At 42.9% G+C, this 16,857-nt stretch overlaps 1 protein-coding gene across 1 annotated transcript in view; it reads left to right on the forward strand.

The window, feature by feature from the left end:
- The window catches only part of PALD1 (phosphatase domain containing paladin 1), a 329,497-nt gene that overhangs the window by 293,165 nt on the left and 19,475 nt on the right, over positions 1–16,857 (forward strand). The window contains exon 20 of the mRNA XM_068258949.1: positions 16,324–16,353. Within this exon, the coding sequence (XP_068115050.1) occupies positions 16,324–16,353 (30 nt within the window). The remainder of the gene's footprint in view (positions 1–16,323; positions 16,354–16,857) is intronic.

Genomic DNA, 16,857 nt, shown 5'->3' on the forward strand with positions numbered 1-16,857 from the left:
ACCAACAGAGAGCTCTGTTGGTGGGGACAAAAAGGGGGGGGGGGGGGGAATCACTTGTGTGTTGAGTCGTGTGGCCCTGCAGTGAGCCCTTAAAGCTGCAGTGGCCCGATTTATGAAAAATGGCCTGGTCTTTAGGGGGGTCTAACACCGCAATCCTCAAATGGTTAAAGAGAATCTGGTACAGGGAAGGTTTTTTAGACAGGAACTAGTGTTTGTCTAGTGTATTTTTCTCTTGCCTCTTGTATCCTGCTAATTTGCTTTCAGGTAACTAGTATCCTGCTGCCTGAGCTCATCATTATTATAGAACCATTACATTTTACGGGCGGTACCAAGAATACACATAAATAACATCACTAAGTTCAGTTGGAAAAATAAGCAGCCTACATAAAATCCTTTTAGCCAGCACAGAAATGGAGTTAAGGAGAACCTGAAGTGAAAGGAATATGGAGGCTGCCATTTTCATTCCGTTTCGAACAATGCCAGCTGCTTGGCTCTCATGCTGAGCTTTAGCTTTAGACAAGACAAGCAACATTTATATTGCGCTTCTCTCCTGGCGGACTCAAAGCGCCAGAGCTGCAGCCACTAAGGCTTGCTCTATAGGCAGTAGCAGTGTTAGGAATTCTAGCTCAAGAACTCCTTACTGAATAGGTGCTGGCTTACTGAACAGGAAGAGCTGAGATTCAAACCCAGGTCTACTGTGTCAGAGGAGGAGCCCTTAAAGGGGCGCTATGGCAAAAAAATTTAAAATTTAAAATATGTGCAAACATAGACAAATAAGGAGTGCATTTTTTCCAGAGTAAAATGAGCCATAAATTACTTTTCTCCTATGTTGCTGTCACTTACAGTAGGTAGTAGAAATTTGACAGAAGCGACAGGTGTTGGACTAGTCCATCTCTTCATAAGGAATTCTCAGCAAGGCGTTTATTCTTTATAAAGATATTCCCTAAAAAGGATTTAAACAATGATGCTGGCCAGCCTCCCTGCTCCCTACACAGTTTTTGACAGTTGGACAGAGCAACTGCCATTCACTAAGTGCGTTTGAAAATAAATACATCCCTGAGAATCCCCCATGAAGAGATGGACTAGTCCAAAACCTGTCCCTTCTGTCAGATTACTACCTACTGTAAGTGACAGCAACATAGGCGAAAAGTAATTTATGGCTCATTTTACTCTGGAAAAAACGTGCTTCTAATTTCTATGTTTGGACAGATTTTAAATGTTGCCATTTTTCGCCATAGTGCCCCTTTAACTAGTACACAATCCAGCCACTTTAGTTGTGTTTGAGTAACACACCTGTAATAAGCATGCAGCCAGTGGAGTCAGACCAGAGTCAATGCATCTGATTTATGGACTCCCACACAAACAATAAACCAGTACAGTTTATCAGTTGAAGCATGATCAGGTATAGTGCTAAATAGGTTGGGGGTTGAGCAGAGGGGGTTTGAGGGCCACATGGCTTTGTTCTGCATTAAGCGATACAGGGCTTTACTAGGGCAGCAATTCAATCCATCCCCGATTTGTGCTCGTTTCAGATTGTGGAGAGAACAAGCCCTGATCGTTGCAGGGAATTTGGGGCCCATTATCCGCTGCTGAATTGCGTTTCACGCGTTCACACTGTGTGTTCATTTCACTTTCATTGTGATCTTCATCAGAGCAGTTAGTAAAATGTTTCAAGTAATCTATATATTGCGGAACTGAAAAATATAACTATGTAAAGCTTTGAGAGAAGGCTTCTCACACAGATAATGGTTGGGAGAGCAGTAATAAGGACCATAAGGGAACTCTAATGTTCAGTATATACAGTGATGCTGGAACACGCCTTTAATATATTAAATAGTGTTGGCAAGCCAAAGAGCGTTTATGAGACCCATCATTCTGACAGGAACTGCTGAACTTGAGACCGGACTCATTACTTGTGAAGGAGCACAGGGTCAGCCCCAGTGATTAAACTTGCCCTTGAGTTTTAATGCTTCCCTCTCTAGGAAAGCATTTAATTAATTCCTGAATTACCTACAGTTTTTTTTCCTTGCCTCATTCATTATGCCCAGTGGGCATTCCCAAACATTTGCAATTCCCCAAGAAGAAAAGTGTTTCCTGATGTGCGTGTTTGGCTGTAGCTGCCCCCTGCTCTTAGTTATTGCTTTCTGGTTCAGTCAGCATCATATAAAAGCCAATAAGCAGTTTATTAACAATACTTTCTAAGCAGAAAAGTGCTCTTTGGCTCAGTTATTCAGATTTATGTGTAAAGGAGCTGCATTGCTCAGTGTTCAGTTTATTTTATGACAGGATCGCACGGTTTATCTTTCAACAAAGCCAAAAGATCTATCCATCCACTACTGGCAGCTGCTAATCACTTATCAAACATTCTAATATGTTCTTGGCATTTGATTAGCAATTAAGTTTTCATTAATACAAACATTTTTGCTCACAGCATAACAGTTCTTCTCTCTGTGAGGAGATACTGACTTCTTGACCAAAGTTAAAGGACAACTGTAATGAGAGGGATACGGAGGCTGCCATATTTATTTCCTTTAAAACACTACCACTTGTCTGGCAGACCTGCTGGTCTATTTGGCTATAGTAGAGGCTGAATCACACCAGAAACCAGCATGCAGATAATCTTGTCATATCTGACAATATCAGAAAAGCCTCATATGCTGCATGCTTGTTCAGGGTCTATGGCTAAAAGTATTAGAGGCAGAGGATCAACAGGCTAGTCAGGCAACTGGTATTGTTTAAAAGGAAATAAATATGGCAGCCTCCATATCCCTCTCGTTACAGTTGTTCTTTAAAGAGGAATTTAAGCGAAAAGGGGAAAAAATAAATACATTGCAAAGTGAAAAGTTAAATAAAAGAGAGATCAAAAAGTGATTGATATTTAAAATGTAATTTGTCCATATTGTTTGATCCACAATGAGCCTGCACGTAATCCTCTTTACTACTGGCAGACACAACAAAAACCAAAGCTGCACCAACTGCCATTATTTATAACGCACCCGCTAACATTGCAATAGGTTAAAAGGTTGGTGTTTTTTTATATAGATATGCATAGGCAAAGAGGGAGATACTGGTTGCTTGGTAGTTGAAAACTGCTGTTATTTCCCACAGTGCAACAAGGCTCACAGACAGTAAACTGTCAGGACCAAGGCCATGACAACACACTGTGGGAGGGGTTTCACCACAATCTCAGCCATACAGACCCCCCTGATGATCTGTGGGAGAAAAGGAAAATATTTCTTGTGGGAAAGGAGGTATCAGCTACTGACTGATAAAGTTCAATCATTGATTACAGATACTCTTTAAAGAAAGGATACATGGCTGCACTGAGGAAGTGAGCTTTCATGTCACATACAATTTTAGCTTAACAAAGGCAAAGTCAATGCAGTTATAGCTTTTAACTTCACTGTGCTGGTTTAGGAGGTCTGATTGGGGGACACGGAGAGGACCCAAATAAAGGGGGTAGATGTACTTATTTAGTGACGGAGGTATGTGCCCTAATTAGGGGACTAGTGCCTAAATTATACCTATGAGGGATGAAGAAGAATGGAGTAAAGCACAATTTTAAAGAGGGTATCAGGAAGCACTAACTCTGAAAAGTTGCTGGAGTGGAATCTGTTATGGGGAGGGGAATTGTAGTGCACTAAATTTGTGGACAAGGCAGCAAAGGAGAACAAATTATGCAGGATTGATGGAGGATTTGTTGTATTGGGACAAAGAGGCAGGTATAAAGGTACAAAGAACACTGTGTGAAGAGATAAAGGCGTACCATCAATAGAGATGGCCCGAACAATTCCCGGCAAATTCACGTTCTCTGGGAACATATGCCGTGCTCGACCTCCTCCCTATACATCATCATGGAGCCAAACTTTGACCCCTTACCTCACAGTCAGCAGACACATGGCAGCCAATCAGCTAGCACCCCCTCCTGTATCCCCCACCCCGCTATCAAAAATCAGTTGCGGTGGCCATATTGTATTCATTCTCTGCTAGCTGCTGATTGTTAGTGAGAGCAGGGTCAGACTTGCTGCAGATAGGTAGGGAAAGCATTAGCTAGGCCTGTGTTATTGTTTCTGACTTTCTGTGAAAGCACTCCAAACAGCCCTTTTGAGGGCTAGCACATCGGTCTCCTGTGCTTTTTTTTTTTTTTTTTGTGACACTCCACCCACCCCACTGACACCCAGAGCTGTGTGCATACTTCTGCTGTTGCTACATTAACCTCCTTAGCGGTAACCCCATGCTGGACACTGGGTAAGCCGCCGCGGAGGATTCCTCAGGCCCTGCTGGGCCGATTTGCATAATTTTTTTTTTTGCAAACCTGCAGCTAGCACTTTGCTAGCTGCGTGTTTGTTGCTATCGCCGCCGCCGATGCACCGCTATCCGCCGCGATACAGGGCCCCCCGCATACCCCTTGCGCAGCCTGGCCAATCGCCGCCAGGCTGCGCTATGGGGTGGATCGGGATTCCCTGTGACGTCACGACGTCGGCGACGTTGATGACGTCACTCTGTTCGTCGCCATGGCGACGGGGGAAGCCCTCAAGTAAATCCCGTTCAGAACGGGATTTTTTTATGGGCAAATGGCGCCGGCGGCGATCGGTAAATACGGAGGGATGCCGCAGGGAGGGGGGAAGCATGTAGCTAGCGCTAGGCTAGCTACATGCTAAAAAAAAATAAAATATTAAAAAAACCCTCCCGCGGCCGCGCAGCCGCACTTATCATACCGCCAGGGAGGTTAACCATTTCAGCCTGCGGGGATTTTTCACCTTATGCATCAGAGCAATTTTCACCTCCCATTCATTCGCTAATAACTTTATCACAATTTATTGATCTATATCTTGTTTTTTCCACCACTAATTAGGCTTTCTTTGGGTGGTACATTTTGCTAAGAGCCACTTTACTGTAAATGCATTTTTACAGGATTAATAAGAAAAAAATGAAAAAAAAAATCATTATTTCTCAGTTTTCAGCCATTATAGCGTTAAAATAATATATGCTACCATAATTAAAACCAATGTATTTGCCCTTTTGTCTCGGTTATTATACCATTTAAATTTTGTCCCTATCACAATGTATGGCGCCAATATTTTATTTGGAAATAAAGGTGCATTGTTTCCGTTTTGCGTCCATCACTATTTACAAGCTTCTAATTTAAAAATGTTTGTAGTCTACCCCCTTCAAATGCATATTTAAAAAGTTCAGACCCTTAGGTAACTATTTGTTTCTTTTTTAATTGTAATTTTTTTTTCCATTAAAAATTTTATTTGGATATTTTGGTGTGGGACATAAACAGTTAATTTTTAATATTGTTATATGTGTAAATTGTAATGGAAAAAATGTTTAGATGTAGTTTTACTATTTGGCCACATGATGGCCACCTTCATTTTAGTTTTCCCTCCTTGTACTTCTCGCTAAGCGGAAGTACAAGGGGGGTGCAACATTTTTCCGGGCAGAAGAACTGAAGCCTCACGGGTGAGCGCTTCGGTTTTTCTGCGGGGGACAGGGATCGGTAATCGGGTACCATGTTCTCTTTCACTGATCCCAGGGCTACCGGGGGACACCACGTGGGCATGGGGGCGTGCCCGCGATCGCGGGCAAGAGCGCAATAGAGCAGCTGCCCGGAAGTGAACTTCACGTTAGGGCAGCAGAAATGGTTAAGTGTAATGGTGTAATGGTTAAGGGCTCTGCCTCTGACACAGGAGACCAGGGTTCGAATCTCGGCTCTGCCTGTTCAGTAAGCCAGCACTAATTCAGTAGGAGACCTTTGGCAAGTCTCTCTTACACTGCTACTGCCAATAGAGCGCGCCCTAGTGGCTGCTGCTCTGCTCTGGCGCTTTGAGTCCGCAAGGAGAAAGCGCAATATAAATGTTATTTGTCTTGTCTTGTTAAGTTGCACACACAGTACCACTCCAGTGCATTATTATTTCACTGTATTCTGATAGTACTATTGCATTTTTCTGTGTGAGACACTCCACAGCCCACTGACACCCAGGGCTGTGCATAATGTGATTTCTGCCCTTTAGGGTTTAAAACCTGATTTTGCGCCAACTCCGTAATTTTTGGTGGGACTTTTGGCATTGATCCCCCTCCGGCATGCCACAGTCCAGGGGTTAGACCCCTTGAAACAACTTGAAAAAAACATATATATCCAGGCACATCGCCTCTAGTTAGGACATTAAATAAGTTATTAAGGAAAGGGAGGTGCTGAAGGGGGTGTGGCCAGAAAACCGCAAAAATCTATTAACCCTTCGCACTTTCGCATGCAAATGTTCAAACAAATGCATTCACAGATTCACTCATCCAGGCACCACTGTTATCCCTACAGCTAAGTTAAAAGCCGGGGTCTTAGTTCACAGAAGAATGCATTCTTATGCTTAGTCACCTATACTGCGCAGAAGTACCCAGGTAAACATAGGTGTCCTAACTCTGGCCCTGTAACATGCATAGTGCAGACATGCAAACACATTCATTGCATCAAACCTATCAATGGATTAGTGCCACGTGCCCAGTGACAGTCAGACAGCAGAGGAGAAGACACTAGTGCACACTAACTGTCACGCTCACAGCACAGCAGTTCTGTAGAAAGCTAACACAGTAGTACTGCTACTCTAACAACTACTAGCACTGACTGCACTACTACAGTACTAACTACACAAAATTACACAGTAATCCTATTCCCTAACCTAACCTAAACTGTAGCTAGATAAAGGCCCATACACACGTCGGATTTTTGCGAACGACCCGTCGTTTGAACGTTCCGTCGTTCGCACGTCAAATCCGGCGTGTGTACAGACTATCGCCCGGCGGATCGCTGAAAACCAGTCTTATCTACCGAACGATAGTCTGTACACACGCCGGATTTGACGTGCGAAAGACGGAACGTTCAAACGACGGGTGGTTCGCAAAAATCTGACGTGTATGGGCCTTAAGGCTAATAGCTGGCCAGCAGGCAGCAGCTGGCCTGGTCTGTGCACAGCACACACACACAGACATCGCAGCTGCAGCAGCAAAGCACACACGCAATGAAATCAAGCTAATTAACAATATAACAATAGTGTAGTGATAGTGAAGGGGTTAATCACTGAACAGCTTGGGGTTTATCATTGTATACAGGACTGCTATGCCAGCAGCACTGCAGCATATCTCTCAGTGACTGAGCAGTCACGCAGGACGATATGTCTCATCAGGGCACCCACAGGGGGGCTGGCCAGGGTTCCCTTCTGTGATTGGGTGCCAGGGCTTAGGCTGGGAGGCCTCTGATTGGCTCAATAAGGTCAGGTGGGGCTGGCCAAGGTTCCCTTCTGTGATTGGTTGCTAGGGCTTCTGCTGGGAGCCCTCTGATTGGCTCCAGGACGTTATCTCCTTAGTTACAGTATTTCGGATCCGGATAGCTGCAATATCCGCGGATATCCGCGTTATGCGCCCAAATATCCGCAGATAGCTATCCGGATTTGGGCCCAGGTATCCAGAATCAGAATCCGGTCGGATAGCTGAAAAAAGTTCGGATATCCGGGTAACCCAGATATCCGGAATCCTGATGAGCAGCACTGTTGATGTGACTTGTTAAATATTTAAACAAAGAACACATTTATCTGTAGTGTGTACTGCCATCAATGGTATATCTTGATATATGCATATGTATGCACTAACAGTATACAGATGCCATCTATTGCAAAGCTGTAATAACTGTGGATCAAACGCTGGCATTTCGATTGGGCTGTGTGCTTGGAACAAAGTGTACCCTGTTATCTAGCTTCTTGTCTGACAGTTGCTTCAAATCGGCCCTGCTACCGAAAGCTCTGGTTATACTGGCAGTTTACACTGTTATTTCTCAATAAAACCTGTCAGCATGTCAACAGTATGTGGTATAGGTTTGGTCTAGAGCCGTGTAGACTGGTATCTCTTGTCTCCAATATCAAATGTCATTTAATTAAGAACAACTGTGCCTGAATACTAGCTGTAATTGTCTTTGCCATGTGGGGAAATGTTTTTTGTGTTGTACCAAAAAATGTATATATTTTATTTGATTACAGAGTACTTTACTTTGTTGCACTCAGGATTATGCTAAGCTGAGAATTCCACATTTCCATTAAATGCCAAGTGTAGGTACAACTCTGCATATACTATCTAATCGCGTACAGGACTAAAACCAGGACTAAAGCAACCCAGTTTAAAGAGTTTAGACTAGAATACAAAGGGGTGGGACACAGACTGAATTTCTGACATCCCAGTTTCTAAATCTGAACTTTGTACCCTAGTACCCTAGGATGTAGCCAGAGACCTGATAAACCAAAGGGCCCAAACCTTTGATAGGTTCCCAAGCCCTATACATGCTTGAGCAATAGTACTGGATTAATCATGGAGGACATGCACTGATGGAAACAAACTCTACCACTGGGTACCTTATCACAACTGAGAAAACCTGTTGTGATTGGACTTAGTGAACATGGACAAGCATAATAACCTTTAAATAAATACATTTCTGTGTTACATCTGATACAAATCCTGCAATAACTCTGCAGTGTGTTTACTGCCTGCTGCCATAATAGCAGACATAGGGTTAACATCCTGTGTTTAAAAATTAGCTGCTCTGCCAAGGCAGTCACAGCTGATATCAAATTATATTTGTGATTAGTCGCAGATGAGGGGGAATTAGGCTAAACTCTCTAAATACACACAGGAGGCATTTCTCTGTTTTCCTTCTGTCCTGCGCAAGAGTTCAGGTCACCTTTAAAGCAAATTTGTTATTTCCCAAGGGAAAAGGTTAGATGCTCCCTGCAGAAGAAGGGAGCCTCTGGATGCTCAGGTGGCTTCTCACATCCTCCTTGACTCCACCACTGCTGGCCATGGCCCTCTTCTAGTTTGCCACCATTCTCCCTTTTGTATACAAGTGCAGTACGGCCGGGCCTGCACGATAGCATGAAACTGCTCATGACAAGCTCCTGTTGGATAGCATCAGAGGGTCTCTGCTCGCCAACGGTGAAGTCAGGAAGGAGATGGGAAGCCTCTGGGCTATTCAGAGACTTCCATCTACTTATATAGAAGTATCTTTTTTTTTTTTTTTTGTTCTTTTGTAGAGGACAGGTTTGCTTGAAATAGCTGAACATACGGGTAGCTATTTTACATTTAGATTTTTTCGCACAAATGTAATATAAACATGCAAAATAAAAAATGAAAAGATCTATTATTTCCCTGCAGCTGCATAATTCTACTGTGTTTGTCAGCTCAGGAGTGGCTGATCTGCCAATGTACTGTATAACAATGTCCTGTGGAAAGAAATGTTTTACAGTTTAACATAGCTCCTTCAGAAATGAAAAATAAAAATGCTGTCTGGTAGCATGGTGACAATGTGGTCATTTTTCCAGTTGTGGTTTTATACTGCAATCCACAAGAGAAGTCGGCACACCATCTGTCCATGTATGGGTGCTTGACGAAGTGACATGGGCAATGTCACATTAATCAGTCCAAGTAGTAGAAATCGTCAGCACACCAATTTCCAACGCACATACTATTTATTGTGCCAGTTTCCACACGATACACCAACAATTGTTTCGGGGGCCACACAGGGTCCCCCTTTATCAAGGCATTTATCAAGGCAACCACATGCCTTGATAAAGGGGGACCCTGTGCGGCCCCCGAAACAATTGTTGGTGTATCGTGTGGAAACTGGCACAATAAATAGTATGTACGTTGGAAATTGGTGTGCTGACGATTTCTACTACGTGGTTTTATACTGAACTATCACTGTATTATTGGCTGGGATGTGATGCTGTACACACTAATAAAACAAACAAGCACATACAACAGGCACAGGTACAGAATACAGAACTGGCTGAAAATGTAAAGTAAATGTCTTTAACAAAATGCATATATATATATATATATATATATATATATATATATATATATATATATATATTTTCTATTATCCCCTTTTATCCCCACCTCCCTTCCTAAATTAGCCCTAGACAGCCATACATACACTGCACTACTCATACATAGGCATCAGTCTATGTATGGGATCAGGTTGTGAGCCGTTGGGAGGGACAGTTAAGTGACAATACTGTCCCCTGTACAGCGCTGTAAAGATGTTTATTGTCTTTTCTTTTTTTTCATATTCGTTATTTATGGTGTTGCGCCCAATCTCTGTTGAGCAGCTAGGTCTGATATATTGGGTTTCCCAACCCCAAAGAAGGCATAAACCTATAAAACAAAGTATCAGACTGCGCTATAAAAATTATTTCTAGCAATGATGCCTTGAATATGTAATAGAAAATAGAAAAATGTTTAGTGTTCGTTATCCAGGAAATTATGCATGCTAATGCGCGTGCATCTCCGCTTGAATGTCGGAGCTCCGTCATTGGCCTCCCAGTGGCGATCGCTGTCTATTTACATAGTTCAGCACTGCGAACTACAACAGCGCTGTACGGGGGACAGCCGTGTGCCACTGCTGTCACCTGGGACACAGGAGAGCAATCGGCTCTCGCCGTCCATAGGCTACCTAGGGGAGGGAAAAGAGGGTAGGGAAAAAAATATAATTATTTATTAAAAACAGGGAATAAATATTTACAATAAAAAAAATAAACATCCTGGGAGTGATCCTTGCCCACCAACAGAGAGCTCTGTTGTTAGGCAGAAAAGAGTGGGGGGGTCACTTGTGTGCTGAGTTGTACGGCCCTGCAGCGAGCCCTTAAAGCTGTAGTGGCCTAATTAGTGAAAAATGGCCTGGTCACTAGGGGAGTTTAAGCCCGTGGTCCTTAAGTGGTTAAATAAAGGCCAATTACTTTTTACACGGCTTCTAGTCTTTGTAATGTTAAAAGGGCAAGAATTAAGAAACAGTCAAGACATTGACCTGATCTTAATTCAGGAAATGCATTTTGAAGTAAACAAATCTAAGTACGGAAACAAACATCAATGGAATTTGAATAAATGTAAACGGAGAGAGCCGAGAGAAGGGCAGCTGTCTGAAGTCATAAGTCTTTGCAACTTTACAACTGAACAGATTAAAATGTAACGGGGCCTAAATCTCTGGCCATTTCGCTGAAAATGTACAAGGAATGTTATACTAGTGTGAAGTTTTTGTTTAATTTTACTCAGTTCAGGTTCAAGTTCATTTTAAGTTTAATTTCACTACAGGTTTGCTTTTGTGTAGCATCTCTGTATTGTTTGATTCGTTTTTCTACATTTGTAACTTTTGTATTTTTGATATTAGTAATAGTATATGATTATTTTTTTTGTCTTCGTTTCCGTGGAAATGTTTGTAATCTGAACTTCTGTGCCAGAACCATACTGTAAGATCTGAGTAGGGAAATCTAGATCATTGCCAGGGATAATGCAATACACAAATAAAACATGTACATGTCTACAGATGGCTTTACTAGCAGACAGCCATTACTAGTATTCTTACCAACACAGCAAAAATATGAAGAAATGTTGAGAATGTTTTAAATGAGCTGCAGCACATAACCCATAAGTCCAGCAAAACCTCCAGCAAACCTCCAGACTGCGGCTTACCACCATGTCTCGCACATGCTGGACTGCAATATTCTTATAGTCCTTTGCCACTAAAAACATCTCTGTACGATTTTCCTCTGTTGAGGCCCCAAATTGCCTAATTGTCAGGAAGTATAATGGATAGACATTGAAACCTAAATACAGATGCACGCTGGAGCTCGCAAAGTGCTTCATCAGCAGTGCTGTTAAACAAAATAGTTTCTTATTTGGAAGTATTCTAGGAATTTTAGACAGGGAAAATCAGGAACAAAATGTAAACCATATTTATTGCAATGTTTTAAGTAATCCATGTGCGTCAGAGAGCCTCTCAAACGTTGTCATTCTGCATTCTGTATCTTGGTTTTTCTGATTTGTACTTGCTCCAGGGTATACAGTTCTAGATTGTGACCTTTCAAGTATGCTGAGGACAAGTATTCAGACAGCACTAAGCTAAAAGAATTGTACTCGCACTATTTGTAATCTTCTGGCTTTATTTTACACTGCTGTGTGTACCTATGTAGACTTTTGGTGATGCAGACCTGTCCTGTTCTGTAAGAGCCTGCAGTACTGTGTTTAAAGGCCAATGTCACCCACACCATGACACAACAGGAAAACCAAACGTTTGCTCTAGCTTACCTCTACGTGTAAGCAACATAATCTGTAGTGCATTCTCCATGTTCTGCATTCCAGAAGAAAATTATTTGTGGTAGGGTCACTGGAAAAAAACTCAAAACACGCTTACATGACAACTGAAGCGAGAGGGACATGGAGGCTGCCATATTTATATATTTTTAAGCAATACCAGATTGTGCAAGGATTTGAATGTCCGTAAGCCAATCTTAAACAGAATTCTCCATTTTATCGGTAGCCAGTGGAGTGAGCTCAGGGTTGGTGTTTATGTGGCAATGGCGGGGTTGGCTTGTTAACAGCCTTGCGGCGGCATTCTGTACTAATTGCAGGCGGCGTAAGTCTTTCTTATGCAGGCCTGTGTAGAGGACATTGCAGTAGTCTAACCTTGATGTGACGAAGGCATGAACTAGGGTTGGAAGATCCTCTGAAGGAATTAGGTGTTTAATCTTTGCAATATTCCTTAGATGAAAGAAGGAATGTTTCACAACAGCTGAGATTTGATTCCTGAAGCTTAATTTCCCATCAATCAGTACTCCCAGGCTGCGCACACAGTCTGAGTTGTTCAGGTCTGAGCTCCCTATCCTTAGCGGTGTTGGTTGAGACTTGGGCTGCTTTGCTGTTGAGCCCTGGCCCTCGATAACAAGAACCTCAGTTTTGTCAGCATTAAGTTTTAGCCAATTATTATTCATCCACTCCTGAAGCTCAGCTAAGCATGCGTTTATTTGTGGAGTAGGGTCTGTGACGTCAAGTTTGAATGACAAATATAGCTGGGTGTCATCAGCATAGCAATGATATGTCAGGCCATGTTTTTGTATGATTTCTCCAAGTGGCAGCATGTATATGGTGGATAGTAAAGGGGATAATATTGCGCCCTGAGGTACACCGTATTTTAGTGGTACAGGGTTGGAGAGGAAGGGCCCTAAGGCTACCCTTTGTGTTCTGTCAGCCAGGAAGGAGTTGAACCACCGGAGAACAATGCCATCTATACCACAGTACTCTTGTAGCCTTTTGAGCAAGATTTCATGATCGACTGTCAAAAGCCGCTGAGAGGTCGAGCAAAATCAGGATGGAACATTGACCCCTGTCTCTTGCAATGAGCAGATCATTGCAAATCTGGGTGAGGGCTGTTTCACAGCTGTGATATTTCCTGAAGCCAGATTGAAGAGGGTCAAGAACACACAAAAAGTATTCTGCGCTCCAGTCAGAGGATCGCACGATCAAAGGTGGTTCCCCCTTGGTTACAACACTGCAGCGCTCCGGGTAGGGTGGTTCACAAGACAACTGAAGAGAAAATGGAGCGCGCCATAGTGCATTAAACGTATGAGGGGTATTTTATTGACACATAAAAATTATACTCACAAACAAATGGAGTTAAAATCGCATATCAGCGGGCAGCCAGCCGCTTTCCTCAGTGGTGGAGAATGACGCGCTGTGGCCAGCAGCGCGGCTTCCGATGTCCTGGACTCCGGTACGCTGAGGAGTGGGCGTGGCTGAATTCAGTAAGCGTGTGACGTCATGACGCGTTTCGGCGCACGGCGCCTTCGTCAGATGACGTCTACACGCTCTAATGGGCTTACTTGTAGTGTTGCTTCATGTGGTCGCCATGGCGACTTGAAGAAGCTAAAACCAACTTTATTGGGCGTACTTTTTTTGGAACAACAAAGAAGGGAAGGAGGGCGGGTATACGGGCACTTTGGCCAGCGCGTCATCCTCCATAATAGTAAATGAATTATAGCTAAAATAGACATAAGTAAAACAAAAAGGAAAAAAGACCTTTCATTAAAAACATATAAAGATAAATTAGATAAAGCGGAAAGTGTATGAAAACCAATGGCAGCATCAATAATTCATAGTTTGAACTCCAATCGATACTTATACATGCGACTGCACAATAGATCATAACTACAGTCACTGCTGGTACAACCACCAGTTGATGTCCAAAGCACGTCATCGCCCGCCTACAGTGGGCGCTGTTTTGTGCTTAACCTCTGGTCACATGGCAACTCGTATACAAAACATCATAAAAACATTATAATTTTTCCAATTTTTTCATAACCATGACCCAATAGTTACTAATTGCTTAAAACTACAGAGACATGGTGTCTATAAAAATTACATAAAAGTTGCTTACAACACATGGGAATCAGGGGTGTTGGACTAAAAACCAATGTTTCTCCCAAACGGGTAATATCCTAAATAATATATATTGGATTTGTCCGGGACTGGGCGATCCAATTTCTGCTCCTGAGCGTTACACCCTGTGTACAGGAGAAAATGAGGATATGTGCATAGATAGATGTGCACATACCCTTTCTGTCTAATACGCACAGGTCCGAGGACCCATAAGGGATCCCAGGTATGGCGGAGGGATGTGCGGAGGGGATATGGCCTTAGGGGGGCTAGGAGATGTGCTGCTAGGCAGCGGTGGCACAGGGTGCCCATGATGGACATTATCCAGTGGTCCCGGTGTATGGCATATAGTATATATAAAAACACATGTGCCCACATACACCACATGGATCCGCCTCTGGGGGAAGGGAAGGGGGAGGGGGGCTGGGGGAGGGGGGAAAGGGAGAATGGGACCTTTAGTTTTGGAGTCGCAATCTTACACCCGTGACTCTTTACACGTGATGGATATGTTACAAAACTACAGGTGGGATAAAGGTTTCCTCTGGGCCTCATTAGATGTTTCATCGTTGTACACTAGCATTCCTCATGACAAAGGTCTAGAGGCAGTGCAATACTTCCTTATACAGGACTGTTCACTCCCCATACCACAAGGCCAATTCATTTTAGACTTACTGCAATTTGCTCTCTCACACAATTATTTCAGTTTCATGAACAAACTGTACCTACAGACCTGCGGAACATCGATGGGGGCAGGATTTGCCCCCAGTTTCACCAACCTGTACATGGCCTATTGGGAAAATTTACACATCTGGTCCTGCAATCCATTCAGTAAACATCTGGTTTTCTATACAAGGTACATCGATGATATCTTGCTGATTTGGGATGGCAGTGCCCAAAAGTTTGATGAATTTTTGACCCATTGCAACAACAACACTTTTGGTCTGAACTTCACTCACGTTCTGTCCAGTGATAGTCTAGTCTTTTTGGATTTAGAGCTATATACTAATGACGAGGGCTTGATATGTTCAAAAACTCACTTCAAACCCACGGCGGGTAACTCATACCTCCATGCATCCAGCTGCCATAACCGAAAGTGGATTCAGAATATACCTAAAAGTCAATTCTGTAGGCTCAGACGCAATTGCACTTCAGATAAGGATTACCTCGAGCAGGGTGAGATACTCTCCAAAAAATTCATTGAAAAAGGCTATAAGTCTGGACAAATACAGGACATATTTAAGGAGTATAGGGTCAGGCCCAAACCCAAGGAAACTCATGATACTGACAATAACAAACATTCTGACTTATCCTTCATCACCAAGTACACTGAATCATCAAACGCAATAAAGAATATAGTGGTCCACAATTGGCCCATCCTGAAGCAGGATCCTATACTAAGAGATCTAATCCCAGAACACCCAGCAGTTATTTTTAAAAAAGCCATGTCCATAAAGAACACTATAGCCCCCAGTAATGTTAAGAGGAGAACCACGAAATCAGAAAGTATGTTTCCTTCTTTGAAGGGCTCTTACAGATGTAGTGTCAAGAGATGTGGATGTTGTTCTTTCATTAGTCACAGAACCACTGAGGTAATAGACGGAAATAATCATGTTCATAAATTGAAGGATTTTATAAACTGTGGGAGTGATTATGTGGTGTATCTCCTAACCTGTGGGTGTCCAAAATTTTATGTGGGTAGAACGACTAGACCCCTCAGGCAAAGACTAGGTGAACACAAGAGAAACATATTGGATGAGGTAGAGAAACACAGTGTCCCACGTCATTTTAAGGAACATCATAACAGCATGGTGGACACACTGAAGATAATTGGTCTAGAAATGATTCCTAGATCCCTATTACAAGGACAGAGATTCAGAAGGCTCTGTGAGAGGGAAACCTTTTGGATTTTTAAATTGGATACCCTCAGTCCTAAGGGCCTCAATGAAGGTCTTGAGATATCGACCTATCTGTGATACATCAATAATTATGATAAACCAAGTACTGTTTTGAATTGATTGTTGGTGGTCAGATATTGTTATATTAACGTGATCCCTCTTTTTCCTTCTCTCCCTTCAGCACTCCCCACTTAGCAGAATGTACACTAGATGAGGGTGGTGAGTATGCTGTTTAATAGGCATCGTCCATAGTAGGTCCCATTCTCCCTTTCCCCCCTCCCCCAGCCCCCCTCCCCCTTCCCTTCCCCCAGAGGCGGATCCATGTGGTGTATGTGGGCACATGTGTTTTTATATATACTATATGCCATACACCGGGACCACTGGATAATGTCCATCATGGGCACCCTGTGCCACCGCTGCCTAGCAGCACATCTCCTAGCCCCCCTAAGGCCATATCCCCTCCGCACATCCCTCCGCCATACCTGGGATCCCTTATGGGTCCTCGGACCTGTGCGTATTAGACAGAAAGGGTATGTGCACATAGAGATGAGCCGAAATTTTCGAAATTTCGAACTGCTTTTATTACGAATGCGAAATTTAACATTACGACCCAAATTCGTAATTTCGTAATTAATTTTCAAATCGTAATTTACAATTTCGTAATCGAAATTTCACTCCCGTAATGACGAATTTCGTGTCTCCAACCGAAATTTTA

The sequence above is a fragment of the Hyperolius riggenbachi genome, chromosome 10 (genome assembly GCF_040937935.1).
Source record: "Hyperolius riggenbachi isolate aHypRig1 chromosome 10, aHypRig1.pri, whole genome shotgun sequence".
NCBI classification, from domain to species: Eukaryota; Metazoa; Chordata; class Amphibia; order Anura; family Hyperoliidae; genus Hyperolius; species Hyperolius riggenbachi.